This window comes from Sapajus apella, unplaced genomic scaffold (assembly GCF_009761245.1).
Source record: "Sapajus apella isolate SASKATOON/1434 unplaced genomic scaffold, GSC_monkey_1.0 scaffold60, whole genome shotgun sequence".
Classification (NCBI taxonomy): domain Eukaryota; kingdom Metazoa; phylum Chordata; class Mammalia; order Primates; family Cebidae; genus Sapajus; species Sapajus apella.
Window position 1 is genome coordinate 12,444,211 of NW_022437000.1, and position 18,715 is coordinate 12,462,925.

At 46.2% G+C, this 18,715-nt stretch overlaps 1 protein-coding gene across 1 annotated transcript in view; it reads left to right on the forward strand.

The window, feature by feature from the left end:
- SPACA7 (sperm acrosome associated 7) overlaps positions 1-9,159 on the forward strand; it is a 51,099-nt gene extending 41,940 nt beyond the window's left edge. Inside the window, exons 7-8 of the mRNA XM_032246366.1 lie at positions 7,072-7,152; positions 8,950-9,159. Coding sequence (XP_032102257.1) covers positions 7,072-7,152; positions 8,950-9,014 — 146 coding nt within the window. The 3' untranslated portion in view covers positions 9,015-9,159. The remainder of the gene's footprint in view (positions 1-7,071; positions 7,153-8,949) is intronic.
- Positions 9,160-18,715: the final 9,556 nt, after the last annotated feature.

Consider the following 18,715-nt stretch of genomic DNA (forward strand, 5'->3'; position numbering starts at 1 on the left):
ACTTTAAAGCAACAAAGATCAAAAGAAGCAACGAAGGATATTACATAATGATAAAAGGATCAATGTAACAAGAAGAGCTAAAGATCCTAAATATATACGCACCCAATACAGGAATACCCAGATATATTAGACTCCCACACAATAATAGTGGGAGACTTCAACATCAATATTAGACAGATCAATGAGACAGAAAGTTAACATCGATATCCAGGACTTGAACTCAGATCCAGACAAGTAGACTTAATTAACATTTATAGAACTCTCCACTTTAAATACACAAAATACACACTCTTATCAGTACCACATCACACCTATTTACAGGTTTAAATGAAATATTGGTTGGCTGCTTGTTTGTTATTTTCTTCCCTCTTTTTTTTTTCATATCTCTATTATTAAACACAATTACAGGCATACGCATTTTTAGACCGCATTCTAGCCAGGGCAATAAAGCAACACCCCTGTTCTCTCTCCCTCTTCCTTTTCCTCTTTCTTCCTCTTCTTCATAAAAAAAAAAAAAAAAAAAAAGACCCTATTGAGAGAATCAGAAATACTGTTCTTTAGTAGAAAAAATAGACTGCATTTTTAAAAGCCCGTTTCTAGGGATAATGTCCTGGCAGTTTTTATGCAAACCTTGCATCATATTGTACGGCTCAGAAAATTGTTAAATGAAAGTGGTTGTTTTGTGATTTTTGTCCCCTTTATGCTGAGCCTTGAGGAAGAGAAACTGGGAAAGAAAAAAATGAGGAGAAATGTGGCCTTTCCTTGGAAAATTGAGCACAGAGTTTTCAAAATTAATTTAATACCTCAAGTTTTATTTAAGTAATGGGAAAAGTCTTTGTACATTTGTTTAACATAAAAAGCATTGTCACTAACTTTGGTAATGGGGAAGCCACGACGTTTGAGCCTCAGTGACCTTTTAGCATTACATTTCTTTTAAGTCTTCTGTTTTATTAACTTTATTTCTGAGTGCAAGCTGAGATTGTTAGTAAGAGCATGCTAAAGCTAACCTCATTTTCTTTTTTGATAGTGTGATAAGATTACGGTACCAGAGCTGAGCCTTAATTGTAGTGTACATGAACCTAAGCAAGATAATCATCAATCTGGCATGGTATACATGACATAGGAAGTCAGGTCAGATGATAGCTGCAATTCTAGCTGAAAAAAAAAAAAGAGAGAAAAAAAAATTTAAGAAACATCTTATTAATGTCCACAAAAATTATGCTGGGATTTTAATTTTAGGATTTCTACAAATTTATAGATCAATTTGGCAAGAAATGGCATCTTAACAATATCCAGTCTTCTTACCTATGAGCAATTCCATTTATTTAGATCTTTGCTTTCTTTCATGTTTTGTAGTTTTCAGTGTAAAGATCTTGCACGTATTTTAGTAGATTTATATGTGTTTAGTAGTTACTGATACTATAAATGACACCTTTTAAAATTCAATATCCAGTTATACATTTTTAGTATATATAGAAATATCATTGTTTTTGTATATTGGCTTTATAACCCACAACCTTACTAAACTCACTCTTTAGTTCCAGTAGCATCTTTGAAGATTTTTTGGGATTTTCTTCATAGAGGATCATATCACCTGGGAAATGTTTGTTCTTCCTTTCTAATACATATGCCTTTTTGTTTATTTTTCTTGCCCTAAATCACTAGTTAGGATCTCCAGTGCAATGTTGAATGTTGAATGTTGAATAGGAGCAGTAAGCACAGACATTCTTTGATAAGAGTGAAAGCGTTCAGTCTTTTACTAGGAAAGATGATGTTAGTGCAGGGATTTCTTTTTTTTATAGATTCCTTGGGTTGAAGAAGTTGCCTTCCATTCCTAGTTCACTGAGAATTTTGTTCATGAATGGAGTTTGAATTTTGAGAAAAGCTTTTTCATAATCTATTATGAGCATAGCAAATATTTTTTGTAAAAAGTCAGAAAGTAAATATTTCAGCTTTATTCACTAAAGCAGGTGTGTCCACAGTTGACCATCAGCCGCAGCTTGCAGCCCTCCATCTGTCGCGATGGTCACTTGGTTTTACTTTGTTCTATTGATGAGGAGAATCACGTGTGATTGATTTTTGACCCACTTGGTCATGATATTGTTGGATTTAATTTGCTAAAATTTAGTTCAAAACGTTTGCACCTGTATTCTTGGGGGGCACATTGGTCTGTAGTTTGTTGTGTTTGTAATGTTTTTCTGTAGCTTTTGTTTTAAAGTAATAATGGTTTCATAGAAATGGGTTGGGAAGTAGTCTCTCTTCTTAAATTTTCTAGAAACATTCATATGAAATGAATGTTATTTCTACCCAAAATGTTTGCTAGCATTTACCAGTAAAAACATTTGGGCCTATATTTTCTTTATGGAAAGGTTTTTAGCTATAAGCTTAATTTATTTAATAGAGAGCTATTTAGTGTATTTATTTCTTCTTTAATAACTGTTGATAAATTGGATGCTTATGGGAACTTTCTCATTTCACCTAAGTTGGCAAAGTTATTGGCAAAAGTTGTTCATAATACTTTTTTATTATTCATTTCAGTGTCTGCAGGAACTGTAGTGATAGTAATTCTCTAGTAATTTGTAGCTTTCTAAAAATCGTATCAGTCTGATTTGAGGTTCATCCATTTTATCGATCTGCTCAGAGAGCCAGGTTATTTCATTTTCTTCTATTGATTTTGGTTTTTAATTATAGTGGTTTCTTCTTTCAACATTATTTTCTTTCCTCTGCTTATTGTAAATTTTACTTTCCCTTTTTTCTAACTTTTTGAGGTGACTACTTAGATCATGGGTTTGAGACCTGTCATCCTTTCTAATACAAATGTTTACTGTTAAAAATTTCCTAGAAGTACCACTTTTATCTCATCCCATAAATTCCAATATGTCATGCTTTTATTTTCATCCAGTTCAAAATACTTTATCATTTACCTTCTAAATTTCTTCTTTGATCTATAGGTTGTTTAGAAGTGTGCTATTGAGGCTGGGCACAGTGGCTCACACCTGTAATTCCAGCACTTTGGGAGGCCAAGGTGGGCGGATCACCTGAGGTCAGGAGTTCGAGACCAGCCTGACCAAAATGATGACACCCCATCTCTAATAAAAATACAAAAATTAGCTGGGTGTGGTGGTGGGCACCTGTAATCCCAGCTGCATGGGAGGCTGAGGCAGGAGAATCACCTGAACCCAGAAGGCAGAAGCCGAGATCATGCCATTGCACTCCAACCCCTGGTGAAAGAGCATGACTCCATCTCAAGAAAAAAAAAAAAAAAAAAAAGGAAGTATGCTGTTTAGTTCCAAATATTCGGAGATTTTTCCAGATGCCATAATTTTATTGACTTACAATTTAATTTCATTTTGGTCATAAAACATGTTATATGGTTTGATTATTGTTCAGTGAATTATAAAACTTTAAATATGGCTCAGAATATAGTGTACTTTAGCAAATATTCCAAGTGTTCTGAAAAGTGTGTGTATTATACTGTTAAGAGGTGGACTGTTCTATAAGTGTCAATTAGATCAAGTATGCCAAGTAGACTTATTCAGTTCTTTTATATCCTTACTAAATTTCCATCTACTTGTTCAATTGGTTATTGAGAAAGCACTGTTGAAATCTCAAACCATAATTATGGATGTGTTCATGACTCCTTTTATTTCTAGCAGTGTTTGCTTAATGTATTTTGAAGTTCTCTTATTTGGTGTATAAGCCTGTAGGATTATTATGTTTTCTTGGTGAGTTATCCCTGCAACATGAGGAAACGACTCTTGTCCAGGTGCAGTGGCTCATGCCTGTAATCCCAACACTTTGGGGGTCTGAAGCAAGAGGATCACTTGAGCCCAGGAGTTCAAGATCAGCCTGCGCAATGTAGCAAGACCCTATCTCTACAAAAAATAAAATATTAGCTGAGTGTGGTGGCACATACCTGCAGTCTCAGCTACTCAGGAGGCTGAGGCAGGAGGATTGCTTAAGCCCAGGTTTCAAGGGTGCAGTGAGTCAAGACTGTGCCACTGAACTCCAGCCTGGGTGACAGTAAGACCTCATCTCAAACAAAAAAAAGAAATGATTTTTTATTCCTAGTAATATTATTTGTCCCTAAGTATACTTTGTCTGAGATTTAAGTAACTATTTTGGCTTTCTTTTGGTTGGTATTAGCATGTCATATCTTTGTCTATCATTTTACTTTTAACATATTTGTGTCTTTAGGAGAGTTTCTTATAGGGAGCATATGGTTGGTTCTTGCTTTTATCTAATGTGACATTCTATGTTTCTTGAACATATAGTATATAGTTTTATAAAAACATATCTCTGCTTTCTAATTCTACTCTCTGTGTCATCTCTGGGCCAATTTTGATTAGTTTTTCTTCTCATTATAAATGATATTTTATTGCTTATTCACATGTCTGGTCATTTTTGTTTGAAAGCCAGACATTGTGAATCTTACTTACATTGTGTGTTGGATATTCTTATGTTTTTAAAACTAGTATTGAGCCCGTTCTTTTACCCATTTAAGTTACTTTGAAGCAGTCTGGTCCTTTTGATGCTTGCTTTTATGCTTTGTTAGATGAACCAAGCAGCATTTCTTCTAAGTCTACTATTCCCCATTACTGAGGCAATGTAATTCTGTGTACTCTGCTCAATATACCGTGTATTATGAGGGTTTTTAAAATGTTTACTGAGGGGAACCCCACCTATTTCTGGCCTGTGTGAGCTCTGGAAATTATTCTGCCTGTCCATTGTGTGTCCCTTTTTCCATGCTTGAGTAGTTTTCTTACAGCCGTTCATTAGTCAATAATCAGCTGAAGGCTCGAGGCATCCCTCTGTATCTCTCTCTCTCTGTGTCTCTCTGTCTGTCTCTCACTCTGTCCTTTGAACCCTAGCTACTTTGGCCTCTCCAAACACCTTAACATATTGAGACCACTGGGCTCTGCCTAAGTTCTCACTCCTGATGCTGCCCTGGAAACTGTCCCCAGACAGTGCCTGAAGCAATCACAGCACTGCACCCAGCTGCTTTCCATCTCTCAGGAATCACTGGCCTTTGCTGCTTATTCTCTCATATATGAGAAATCACTGTTTCATATATATTTTCTTATTTTTTAATTACATTGGGAGACAAATCTAATCCCTGTTACTCCATCCTTTCCAAACATTAAAAATTCAAATAATAGATTTTTACCCATATGGTTCCATTGAGAATCCTGGAACTGTGAAAAGTTTGGCATTTCAACCCTGGAAGGAAAAGCAAGGACTGGGGACGATGGCCCCTGGGTTCTCCCAGCTCAGCTGTGTACAACCTCAGTGCCCTTAGGAAGGTGCTTTGCCTCACTGGTGCCTCATCTACACATGAAGACTAAGTATTACCCACAGGCTTCACCACGTGCACTATGGTCGAAAGAAACCACACATAAGTAGGGAACAGGGAAGTGTTAGCTTCGTATGCACTTCCCTGGGATTCCCAAGGGCTAGAGATGACACTCTACAATAAGCAAATGTAAGATAAAATTTTTTGTGTTAAACGATGAATTACATATGTTTCCATAAATACCTAACCTGAATTATCTGCCAAATTTTTCTAAAGAATCTTCTCTAAAACACACTGTGTGAATTCCTTTTGAGTATGAAATTGGCAGTGATCTCTCTGGTGTAGGTTATTCCTGGAAAGATACACAGGAAAGTGGGTCACAGTTGCGGCCTCCAGCAGGAAACTGGTGGTGAGTGTCAACCATGGCACAGCCCCATGTTTTACTGAATGCCGTTTCTAACACTTAAAAACTGTTCCATGGGCTTGTGTCCTTATTAAACATATAAACTGAGCACCTAAGATAAATTTAGATAAATGTTTTTAAAGCTCAAAGCAGCCTTTGGCGACGCCTGCAGCCTTTGATGAATGTTTGCAGATCTATTTTCTTCTTAATCTATTTGACATTAAGAGGAAAATGCATCTGCAACTATCTTCCTTTCATTGTTGCCAGAAAACCCAACTTCCCCATGTCATCTGTGACTTCTGGGAGTAGGAAAAGTCCCAAGGTTCATAATATCATCTCTGACATACAGGCTGTGCCTAAACTTCAGTTTAAGACTTTGGGACCTGGTGAAATCTAAGAATCCCATGGGACATATGTAAATTCATGTCATAATCATTCACTTCCTGTAACATTCATGTCAACAAGAGACTCACTTACTCAGCAATACCTGCTGAGCCTGCTAGGTGCTAGGCAGATACAGAAGGGTTCTTGTTTCCAAGAACTCAGGCTGAGGGTCCAGGCCAGTCAACCGTAGTCAGGATTCCTGTGTTCACAAAATGCAGACGTACCAAACAGTATTTTTAAGGGTTCCAGATTGCATCTGCACAAAGTTTTGGGAGAGGTGGGTCCTCCTGTGTGCTTTGAGCGTAAGCAGAGTAAAGAAAGGAAGAGGATTAGGGTTCTCTGTAGGGTGTACCCCACTAGGAAAGGGCACCTCCCAGGCTGGGGGCTGCCCTGAAGGGAGCCCTGCCGCCCCCCCAGCTGTAGCAGCCAGGGCCGGTCTTGGGGGACTTAGAGCTGCTCCTGAAGTGCTGTCACCCCACACTGCCTGCACCTCTTCATGAGCAGCAGGGATCACACTGCCCAGTTATTGGTAGAAAGCATTGGACGGGAAGAGAGGTGGGGGAAATTCAGTGTCTGTAAAACCCATGTCCGGGTCCAAGGCCCATGGCTCAAGTGACCAGGAGCATCAGATGCACAGAAGGGAACCCAGCTCACCACTGGCGGTGGGGAGGCCTGAGGACACACAGTGCACAGAATAGTTCGCGAGCGTCTCCCAAGAGGGTATCGAGAAGACACGGTGGAAACATAGTGGCGTTGGACTCCGCTCACTGCTCAGGCACCAGGACACACTTTCCTGGGCTTGTTGGAGGACATGTTTTTGAGCCTCCCCTGAGGCTGTGTGTCGAGAAGCCACGGCACCTTACCTCGCTTGCTCTGTGCATGGATGCTGCTCTGCTCAGAGCTTACGGCTCCCTGCAGTTAAAAGGAAAAGTGGAATCATGCCCCGATTACTTACAAAGCATGACCATTGTACTTGCTGTTTTCCCCACAGAAAAGAAGAATTCAAAAAACACTCAGTATGAAAATCTATCCATTCTGGACAAAATTCTTCAAAATATGGAAAGATCTTCAGGTAGGTTGGGAATAATAGGTTAGCATCTTCCGTTTGGGGATATTTTTTTCCTGCTCAAGGGACAGGTATGTCTCCGAGCAGCTCCAGGAAGAGCAGGTGAGCCCAGCCCCCAGGTGGACCTGCCTGAGCACCACAGGAGCCCCGTCCAGCCACTGATGTGTGGACACCTGACCAGACAATTCCAATCCAAGGAGTTGTGACCCATGTCAATGAGGCAGCACTCTCCCTTCTCAGCCGAACAGAGCAAGGGACCAATCCCCATTTTCCCGAGAATATTCAGGACTCGAAAGGCTGCCACCACCCACCCACATGAGGGTCCCAGCCACGTGATGGCTGGAACCTGCTCCCTTGTGACAGGCCCAGGAAGGGCCCCCACACCCCTGTCAGGAGGCACCCCACCCTCTCATGAGGTGGACCCCCAGTCCAGCCCTTTCCCACTCCCTGTTCACACAGCTCCACCACTGCCCGCCTGCTAAGAGTTGGCCACGTGGGTCCTGTGGCTCCTGCCCATGGCCCCAGGCTTCTCCTCCGAGCTTTCCAGGAGCCAGTCCTGGGTGAGGCTGACAGCCCTCCTGCCCTCCCGGCCACCCTGAGTCACATGGTGGCCCAGCGTGCCTAGACCCTCACCCAGTACCCTGCAGCACACGCCCGTCCACACAGCCTGAGACCGTCCGTCTGGACCGCGTCACACCATGAATCCTGAGCTGTTGTCTGTGAACGCCAAAGGCTTTGGCACATGAGCACTTGCTGAGCCACACCACTGGCTTTTCAAAGCCCGAGCACAGGGCCAGATGTTGAGACCCCGTCGCCTTCTTTCTCCTTCACTGGTGCTTCCTGAGCACCCACCACGTGCCAGGCACTGTCCTAGGCTCTGGAGTTTCTCCCATAAAACAGAGACCTGCCTGGGAGTTCACCCACCAGAGGACGGTGAGGTGGGCCTCCCTGTCCCCTCTGAAGGCATCGGGGTTCTGACTTTTCCGTCCAGCCTGTCGGCTGCTGCTCCCAGCCCCTCACTGTCCGCAAGCGTGGGAAGCTGGCCAGCTGGTCCTTTGTTAAAATGCTGACGAGGACGGTCCTGGGACACGTCACTAGAGGCCTCCCTGCTGCACAGGCTGTCACTGAGCACAGGCCAGGAGCTGCTCTGAAATGGGGCTCCCAGGCCCCCACGTTCAGACTTTGCCAGCCAATGAGCATCCCAGGACCATAAAACCTCAAGCCACAAGGTCTGTGTCCCCAGCAGCAGGGACCAGGCCAACACGCGTGGGCAGAAAGGGCAGTGAGCGGTGGTTCAAGCTACGGCCAATTTCCCAGACTGTGCCGCCGTCCAGGCCAACCTCTGCTGCTTTAGATACAGACTTCATGAGAGACCTTGTCAAAGATCCAGTGCTCTGGGACCTGACTGTTCGGCAATGCTGGACAGTGAAGGACCAGGAGTCTCCACCCTCCTGGTCCTGACATCCCAGGAATGGGCCCCACAGCCGGCTGCGCCGTGAGGGGAGGAGGAGGAGGGCCAGCCCAGCCCAGCCCTGCCAAGTTCGGAGTTACTGATGGGTTTTAAGGGAGAATGAGGGGGAAACAACACTGGACAGAGTGGACCCGCAGAGAGAGCCAGAGGCAGCCAGACACAGCCAGTGCCCCAATGTCCTCCTGCCTGGGACACATCGGCGGGGCTCTCCCTTTTCTCCCCAGCTGAGTGGCTGGTTCCTCCTGTCCCCTGGTGTCCCCGTGATCCTGCCGATGTCCTTATCTCCCTCACACCACACATGGCCAGGCTCAAAATCTCCTCTTTCCACACAGGAAACAATTTCCGTAAAGAGCAGCCGAGGACGAGTGCTCAGAGCAGGCGCCCAGGCAGTCAGTGAGGCCGCAGCCACCGGAGCCCCAAGCGGGAGACGCACCTGCGAGGACCTCCACCCACCAGCCTCTGGGACAGGGCACATGTGTGCACGCGCCCACATTTCGTGAGCCATTTGCATAAAGGAAAATCGTTATTTCACACCATCCAAATGGAGCTGGTTTATTTAAGTGTTAAGCTCAAGGGTGTGTGGGATTTGGTGGTTTTTTTTAAAGAAAACAAGAAACAAAAACCATATTGAGCCTTGAAATAAGCACATCAGAAGATTCTGTCTGCAAATAACAATCTCAGAGTTCGTGAGGAAGAATCCATCCATGAGGAACAGAAACTATGAAGGCCCAAGAGTCTCTTCCCTGCTGCCATGCCCTGCAAAACACACATGCACACATATAACACATGTGCACACAACACACATGCATGCATAACACACACATGCATACACAACACACGGACACACAACACACATGCACAAACACATCCACACATACAATGCACACACATGCAACACACACATACAACACACACAACATGCACACACACAACACACACGGAGCCTCATTCCAACGGAAATGTTTGCTGAGCTTGGGAATGCTGGCTGGGCCTGTGTGTTGTGGAAGGTGAAGCTTTGCTGCAGGTGGTGTGTGTGGCCTCCAGCACTACCTGGGGCAGGGGCTGGGGGTGACAAGCACACACCTTGAGCAACTTTTCCTACCCAAACTGACTCTGACTGTGGATGGGCTGCAGCCTCTACCAGACTCATTAAGGTCGCCTGTCTGGAATAATTTAGGATAAAACATGACTTTCCCATTTCTCTAGAAAGGCAGCCAGGCTTGGAGAAGCTCATGGATCACGTTTTGGAACAATCCTGGACAGAGGACGTGTGTGCCCTTTGTGCAGTGTAGCAGTGGGTTGGCATCCATGAGGGCAGCTGGAAACGGAATCAGACAATGCCACTGCTTGTAGCTGCTGGCTGTGCTCTCTTCTTAAGAGATGCAAACGCCCTATCCCCTCTTTCTATGGTGTCTCCGAGGCAACTGCAGAGGACCAAGGTGTTGGAATCAGGGCCCTTTGAGGCCTTTCGTGCAACCCCTCGATTCCAGAAGAGGAAACTGAGGCAGCGAGGGCACATGACTTGCTGGTAACTCCGTAAGTTGTCGGCAGGGCCAGATGCAGTTCTTCCTGATGCCCAGCACACTCCCGTGTCTGCTAACCCATGCTGCAGCCCCTCTATTAATACACGGACAGCCCCATGTAGTTCTCTTCCTTCCTTTGTGCACTTGCAGTTTTGATTTTTCGGTTTTGCACGTGGATCTCACAAACCATGTTGAGCGAACTTTGTGGTTTATAAGTTGTTTGCATGCACAGTGGGTACAGAGCCCTCACAGCAGGGCCAGGAGGCCAGCGTCGCCTCCACTCCACATGAGTGGGCCTGGGGCTCAGAGGTATTAAGTGTCTCACTCACCGCCACACCATCACGTGGCCCGCTGCAGACCCGACACCATGCCCCAAGCCAGGGCCTTGCTGCGGGAGGTTTTCATCATCAGTGGCATCATCGTTTTCCAAGCAGGGCCTGGCAGGGTTTGTCCCCCCAGAAACCTTGGCAGAGCAGGGCTGACCCAGAGAAGACAAAATATAAAAGCGTCATTGATTTGGCCATTCTCTCTCCTCTGTCCTGACCACGGGACCGCCCTGATCACATAGACTTCAAAAGCTGGAAGGTTGATTTAATAGTTTGATCACATCAAAAGATTCCCTTTCTCAGGGATGGCACTGAAAACAGCCAAGGGAACACGCTGGGTCTCCAGATGGACGATTGCTGTGCAGGGCTCCGGCACGCTCTTCCTGCTGAGGGGACACACCGGTGCTGCTCCTGGGAGGCTTCAAACACTCAGGAACTAAGTTGACGAGGAAACACATCAGTGTTAATATTAGCTACCCCAAGGCCAGCGATGAGCTGGCTGACAGGGGTGTTAAAGACATGCATGTGAGGGGGGAGTGAGCCCCCACATGTACTAGGATGGGCATTCCAGGAAGAAAGTATCCCAAAGGTGCCAGGGCAGAGGCGGGCAAGTCTGAGTCTCTGCCGCCCAGGGTGGGAATTGTAGCTAGAGAGGTTTCCTATTATATGCTCTGGGTGAGAGAAAATGGTGAAACATATTAATGAACACTGTATGATTTCAGTTTTTTGAAATTTTTTGAGACGTGTTTTATGGCCAAACATACAATTTTGGTAAATATTCCGTTTGGAACTTGGGAGGAAGGTGTATTCCACAGTGGTCGGGGGCAGGATCCCATAGAGTCAGTGAGTCAAGTTGGTCCATTGTGTGGTTAAAATGTCTCCTTACACATTGCTCTTTGCCATCAAGTACCACAAGAGTTGCGGGAAACATCCCCACTGCGAGTGCGAGGGATGCATTTCTTTCCTGCTCTCAATTTTGTTTTATATGTTTCAAAGCTATGTTGTTAGGGTTTTATAGACTGAACTGTCTTTCTGGTGGATTTAAGCCTCTATTGTTATGAAATGTTCCTCTTTATCTGTAGTATTTCTTCTTGCCTAATATTTATTTGGTCTGATATTAACATAGCCACACTAACTTTCTTTCGGTAAACGTTTGCATGGTATATCATTTCCCGTCCTACTACTTTAAACTTCACTGTAATGTTATACTTAATATAGATATTTTTAGGTAATATATAGGAGGACGTATATAGAAATCCAGTTTTTTTGTCTTTTGATTGGAATATTTCATCCTTTTACATGAAATCTGAGTAGTGCCATAGCTAGGTTTATATCTATGATAGTGCTATTTATTTTTCATTCATCTCACATGCCTAATTTTTTTCTTATTTCACTTTATTTGGATTAAGCAAGTATTTTTTCCATTCCATTTTCCTTTCTATTAGATCATTATGTACTTTAATATTATTTTAAAGGTGATATTAGAGACTACAATATACATCCTTCACATACTATCACCTAAAATTAATACTTTTACCTCTTCCTAAATTTCGTCTTCTTTCATTTTATTTGGATTGAGCAAGTTTTCTTTTTTGTTCAGTTTCTGCCTCTACTAGATCATTAATCGTGTATTTTTAATATTATTTTAAAGGTGATATTAGAGACTACTGCAGTATGCATCCTGGACTTCCTATAACCTAAAATTAGTACTTTTACCATTTCCTGAGTAATGCAAGAATAGGAGAGTATTTAACTCCACTTACAATTTTTTGCATTTTTGTCTCAAATTTTAATTCTGCATATATTTTAAATACTTCAAAATATTATACTTAGTTCTATGCATTTAATTCTTGCCTTGGATTCATCCACATATTTACTCCTTCATTTGTTCTTCATTCTGTTGTGCATTTTTAATGCTTCTGGCTAGCAGTACATTCCTGCCAACTAACTACTTTTAGTATTTTAGTGTAGGCCTATTGGGAAAGTTCTCAGGTTTTTATTTGTCTGAAAATATCTTCACATTTTGAAGAATGTTTTCACCAGATGTAGACTCTAGATTAGCAGTGTTCTTTCAGTATTTTCAGAATGCTTTCCACTGCCTCTTGAATGCCATCGTTTCTCCAGGGAAGTCTGCCGTCACTGTCTGTGTTATTACTGCCCCTTAGACAGTCATGAGCCTTTCCACCTCTGGCTAAGGTTAATCACTTTTCTTTGCCTTTTCATTTCAGCATATTTACAACGATGTTCCAGCTGTGTTTTTATTGCACTTATCTCATCTGGGTTTATGGTGATATTTGAACCTGCGGCTTATTTCTTTTGTAAATTCTGAAAAGTTCTAAGCTGCCTTTTCAAATATTCTGTGGCTCTTTTCTCTCTCTCCTCCAATTATGCACCTTCAATGTTTGTGCCATGTCCCACATTTCCTTTATACTCTTTTTATTTTTCTTTCTCCCTTCTCTTTGATTTTCATCTGAATATTTTCTCCTGACCTACATCCAGATCACTAAATCTCTCTTCAGCTTTGGCTAATCATTTATTTATCATAATTAAATTTTAATTACTATGTCTTTTAATCTTGGAATTTCCATTTGGTTTTATTTTATGGGTTCCACTTATCTGTGACATTCACCATTATGTCATCTGTTTTATTGAACTATATTAATCATAGTTGTATGTCTAATCTGTATTTGATAACTCCAAAATCTGTATTATCTGGAAGTCTGTTTCTATTGCCTAGATTATTGTTATGATTGGTACTTTTGGATGGATTGGTAGACATCATGTTATGAAAAAGTAGAAACTCTGAAAGGCATCTAGTTCTGGTAGCCAGTTAGAGTGAGAACAGATGACCTTAAGTTGTTTTGACACTGGATTTGACTTTGCAACACCTGATCTACTTCTAATTTTCCTTGTTTCTATGGGAGTTCCAATTTAGAGCTCTGAGAACTTACCAGGGCCCTTCAAATGCAGTTTTTCTTTTTTACACTGGGAGACTGCTTGAAAGCTCTTTAGCTCCTCTGCCTCTCTGCTGACCTTCTCTCCAGCTGCACAGCTGAGGACTTAGGGAATGCTTTAGGGAGACAAGCAGATTGGCTAGTTGGGCTCACTACACTGCACATGCCTTCTTTCTGGGATATTAGCACCTGAATCCCTGGCTGTATAAGAAACTCTTAACTCACACTTTTTCTTCCCAGCCCTGGGAGATTGCTGAAAGCTAGCAACTGCTGTCTGCTGTGCTGCTCAACCTGTGATGCATAAGAATTAGCAAATGCCTCCAGGGGTGATGAGCTCAGAATACAACACTCACACCCACCAATTGCCTTCTCTCTCAGTCTTGACCACTCAAGTTCTGCCCATCTTTGGAGTTTTTCAATATACACATTTGCATTTTATCCAGGTTTTCCTGTTGTTTTCAGTGAGGATGTGGCTGCTACTTATCCCAGAATCCCATTTTGAGAATCATTAATCTAGAAACAGAGGAGTTAACCAGCTTCATCCTGACATCTGCAAGGAAGACGGGATTTTGCCACAAATAGGAAAACACAGGGCTTCTGTAGTTGGGGTCAGGGAGGGAACAAACCAGAACCACCTCAGAGGAAGGGGTGTGTTTGCCTGGTGGGGAGTGCTGCAACATTAGGGAGCTCACAGCTGCCAGCTCCTGTGGGTCTGGCAGGACCCACCAAGAGCCTAACACCAAGGGCACAAGCCAGACACTTCCCAAACTCTGCAGAGCTTTAGGATTGAATGTTACTTTGTTGCAGACAGACTGAGAGGGCTCTGAGCATTGCATTCTGTCACCAAATCATCAATGGCTAAGAGCACTTGCACCCTAACAGAATACCACCAGGGTAATGGAAGAACAGAGGTAGCAGGGTCAGGACCAGGACAAGGCTGGTCCCCAAACCACCTTGACAAAGTGCTCTGCAGAAGGACACTGCTCGAAACATCCATGGTGAGTGAGTGAGAGTGTGTGTGTGTGTGTGTGTGTGTGTGTGTGTGTGTGAGAAAGAGAGAGAGGGAGAGAGAGGGGGTTGGGGGGGGAGAGAGAGAGAGAATGTGAATGAATTGCTGGCTAAGGGCTCTATCAATGAGGAAGAATTGGAACTTCAAACTATAATCAAGTTACACCTGTATGCTATCTGCAACGTCTCTTCCATCTTTACGGAGTGAGTCACCCGTTAGTGAACTACGCATCACCCTCTGCCGTCTGCATTTCTCAGCCAGCTGCTCTGCCGTGAAAGGCACCAACCCTCCCTCCGCATCTTGCAGCAGGGCCTGGGGGAAACTGGTGCCTGAACAAGACTGAGGCACCCCAGACTCTTAGATTTCCAAAACAAACCATGACGAAGTGCTGATGCACAGTACCACAGCTGGCCTCTCGCCCAAGACCCTCCCAGTTCCTCACTCTGATTCCAGAGGAGGTTTTGCCTCCGTCCCCATGAGCCAATGGCTGTGTCTGGATGAACAGAGTCCAACCCCGGGTCCTCTGAGAATCACAGTTCGGAGGCCCAGGGACCCAAAGCATCCCCCTGCCCTGCCGTGACCACAATAAGCAGCAGCAGAGCTTGGAAAAGTGCGTAGACAGTCACCTACGGGGAGGCCGAGATGCCGCACTCAGAGACAGATGACGGCAGGTAGGCCACCCGCTGGTCCTCCCTGAGGCTTTAACTGAACACGCTCAACAAACCATTTGTTTATTCACAAAAGCACAGACTCTGAAGTTAAACCAACTCCAGGGGTTTCACCCACCTTTCAGAAGATGCTACTTTTGAGTAGTGTCTACACAGCAAGGGCCATGCAGGACCCAGCCATGGCCTGCGGCTTTTGTGCAGAGAAGAGGGACGGACTGCCACGACCCACCCTGTCCCGACCTTGCCTGTGTCTTTGCTGCTCAGTCAGCTGAGCCCAAGCCATCGGCGGCTGAAACAGACCCTTCCAGAGTGCGCGGGCCCAAGCCCGACACCCCAGTGCCAGTGTCCAAGTGGCTTCGGCTCCAAGGACTCTTGCTCTCGATGCTGGTGCCCTCCTCACCTTTGCTCCACATGTGCGTTTCCCTTTTCTGATGCTGTTTGGTGAACTGCACTTTCCAGACACTGCTCCCCAGAGAAGAGCCTGTCCTCTGGCCCGCTGCAAATCATGTGCCTGTTTTCCCAGGGGAAGGTGGGCCAGGAGGCCTGCTCTTGCCAGTCTCTCTGAAAATAGTCTGTGGCCCTTTTCCTTTGGCAGAGGGTGGTTTCTGCTCTGGTGTGGTCCTCTATCTCCCTGTGTCCCAGCCAGAGGAAATAGTCCCAGGCAGTCCCATGCCTGACACACCTCTGCCCAGGAGACACCGCCCACGAGCTAGCTGGACACGCCCCACGGGAAGCACGCACGTGAGGCACTCTTGAGGTCAGCTGTGCTGAGGCCACTCCCCCCAGCCCGCAGTGCTCTCTGCGACTGGCGCCTTTGCCTCTGCGCACAGAAGCCCCACGTGTCCAGTGCCCCAGCACAGCCCACACCTGCCACTCACACCGTGGCAAGGCCAGTGCCCCAAGTGGCCACCTACATCAGGCCTCAGGTGTGACGCAGCCACGCTGCCTTGGACGCGGACCCACCTGGATTTCACAGGTGTGCTCCAGGGCCGGGGTCAGCACACACTCTCCATCAAGGGCCAGAGGAAAACTATTTGGGGCTTCGCAGGTCCTCCACTCACTGTGGCAACCCAGCCTCCACATTGTAGCACAAAAGCACTAGGGGCCAGGTATCAGTGACTCACTTGAGGCCAGGAGTTCGAGATCAGCCTGGCCAACATGATGAAACCCTGTCTCTACTAAAAATACAAAAAGAAATTAGCCAGGCATGGTGGTGGCCGCCTGTAATCCCAGCTACTTGGGAGGCTGAAGCAGGAGAATCACGGAGCCCAGGAGGCCGAGGCCAGAGTGAGCTGAGATCACGCCACTGCACTCCAGCCTGGGTGGCAGAGGGAGACTTTGTCCAAAAAAAAAAAAAAAAAAAAAAAGCAGTAGGGGGATCCATGGCATGAGCATGGCTGTGTCCCAGGATCTTTATTTACGAACCTAGGTGGGAGCTGTGCCTATTGGAGCTTCTTGGTGGGAGGAGAGGCCTGCCCCGTACCCCTCCCTGCACAGGGGCTGTAGTGGGCTCCTGAGCACTTCCAGTAAGTGAGTGGCTGGAGAACTGAACCCTAATTTTACCTGGATGACTTTAAATGTAAACAAGCTGTGTGGCTGGTGGCTCCATGCTGCCCTGTGTGGCTCTGGGAGTGCAGGCCCACCTCTCCCCCGAGCCCCACCTCCACGCGTGCCTGGGGACAGTCTCCGAGCACCACCTCTTCCACCACAATGCTGCTTCTGAGACCCAAAGGCTTGCTCCTTGTGAAAGACTAAACAGCGGCACCGTTTCCTAGGAAAGAAAGGCTGCATGTGAAGCTTTAGAAGGCTCAACGTGGCAGGCCTGGGAAACACTGTTTTAAAACGATGGGACTTCTTAAGAGGCCACATAGACTTAAAAAATATTTGTAAGAAAATGTTTTCCAGCTAAAGAGCCCACGTGATGTTTTTCAACCCAGAAAGTATGTACGCCTTGATTCTGAATCACTGATAAAAGAGCTTTATAAAAGGTGATTCCAACGGCCCTACCGGGCAGATGGCCAGTAGACACCCCTGAAACACCAGGACTCCCCATCCCTGGGGCTGCGTGGAGCAGGCAGGCCTGGCCGGAGCCCAGCAACCAGGTGTTCCCAGCTCCAGCCCAGCTGCCCCGTCCTGGGCAAGGCAGGCTCCACGGAGGGAGTTCCAGGGTGCGTGTCTCATTCAGTGGTGGTGAGGACAGAGTTAGACCTGACAACGGAAACAGCAGGAAGTGAAGGACCCCCTCGCCACCGCTGGGGGCTGACTCGGAGTTGTACATCCCGTGAGGACACACGACCATCACCCTGTGGTCATCACGCACTCTTCAGCCCTGAGGGCAGCCCACACCCATAGTGTGAGGGGCTCCAGGAGACAGAAGCCCTGGGACCCTCTACACACGCACACATGCCTCACAGAGGGGGAGATTGTCAGGAACCAGCAGGAAGCTGAAAGCGTCAACACTGCTGTTCAAGTGCAGAGCTCTCTGCAGGCAGAACCCCCTCTTCTGGGGGACCCCAGGCTTTTCCTTAAGACCTTCCGCAGAGTGGATGAGGCCCACCCACACCACAGCCCATGACTTTACTCAAAGTCGGCTAATATTAATCCCATAGAAAAAGTAGTTCACAGCCATGTCCAAGGGTGTCTGCCCCGACATCTGGGTGCCATGGCCCAGTCAGGTGGGTGTGAGGCTTGACCATCACCTCACCCTCCCATCCTCACCCAGGTGAACACAGGGAGGCCTGGAAGGGAATCTGTCAGGATCCGTCAGTGGACAGAGCCCAGGCTGAGCCCAGAAGCCGCCGCGCCGGGGCCGGGACCTCAACCCCTGTCCTGCACTGCCCCTCTATGGCAGGTCTGGGAATGACAGCTGCCTGCGATCGGGAAGCTCAGGTTCAGCTGTGCACACCCGACCGGTGGCCACTGCCGCAGGGTGACCGACAGCCCATCCCGGACCTACATCCCCACAGCAAAACAGCAAAGCCCTCATGCTGCTTCTCCCCACATGTGCCCCACGACCTTCCCTCCCCGGCAGACAGGGCCACAGAGGAGACCCCGAAAAGATAACCCCCACCACCCTCCATTACCAAGGCTCTGTGGCTGCACCAGAGGCCCTGAGAGTGGGGGTGGGCAGAGCAGACTGTGAAAGGGCTTGGGAGATGTAGGACTTGGAGGGTTTGGGGTAGGGGTAAAGACTGGGATTTGGGGCTGAACCAGGGTTTGGGACCACGCCTCACCACGTGGGATCTGTACATAGTGATCTACTCAGTGTACATGGCCCCTTCCCTCTGAGCCCTCCGCTCCTCATCTGCAGGATGCGTGAGCCCTAGAGAAGCCAGCAGAAGCAGAGGAGGTGGCGAATGCAGAGCATGTGGCCTGTGACTGAGCCTAAAAGTCCACTCGGCAATAGTGGATGTGACCCAGAAAGCCTGCTCATTGTCTATGATCTAGAAAGCCCGCTCAGCGTCTATGATCTAGAAAGCCCGCTCAGCATCTACGATCTAGAAAGTCAGCTCAGCCTCTATGATCTAGAAAGCCCGCTCAGCGCCTATGATCTAGAAAGCCCGCACAGCGCCTATGATCTAGAAAGTCAGCTCAGCATCTATGATCTAGAAAGTCAGC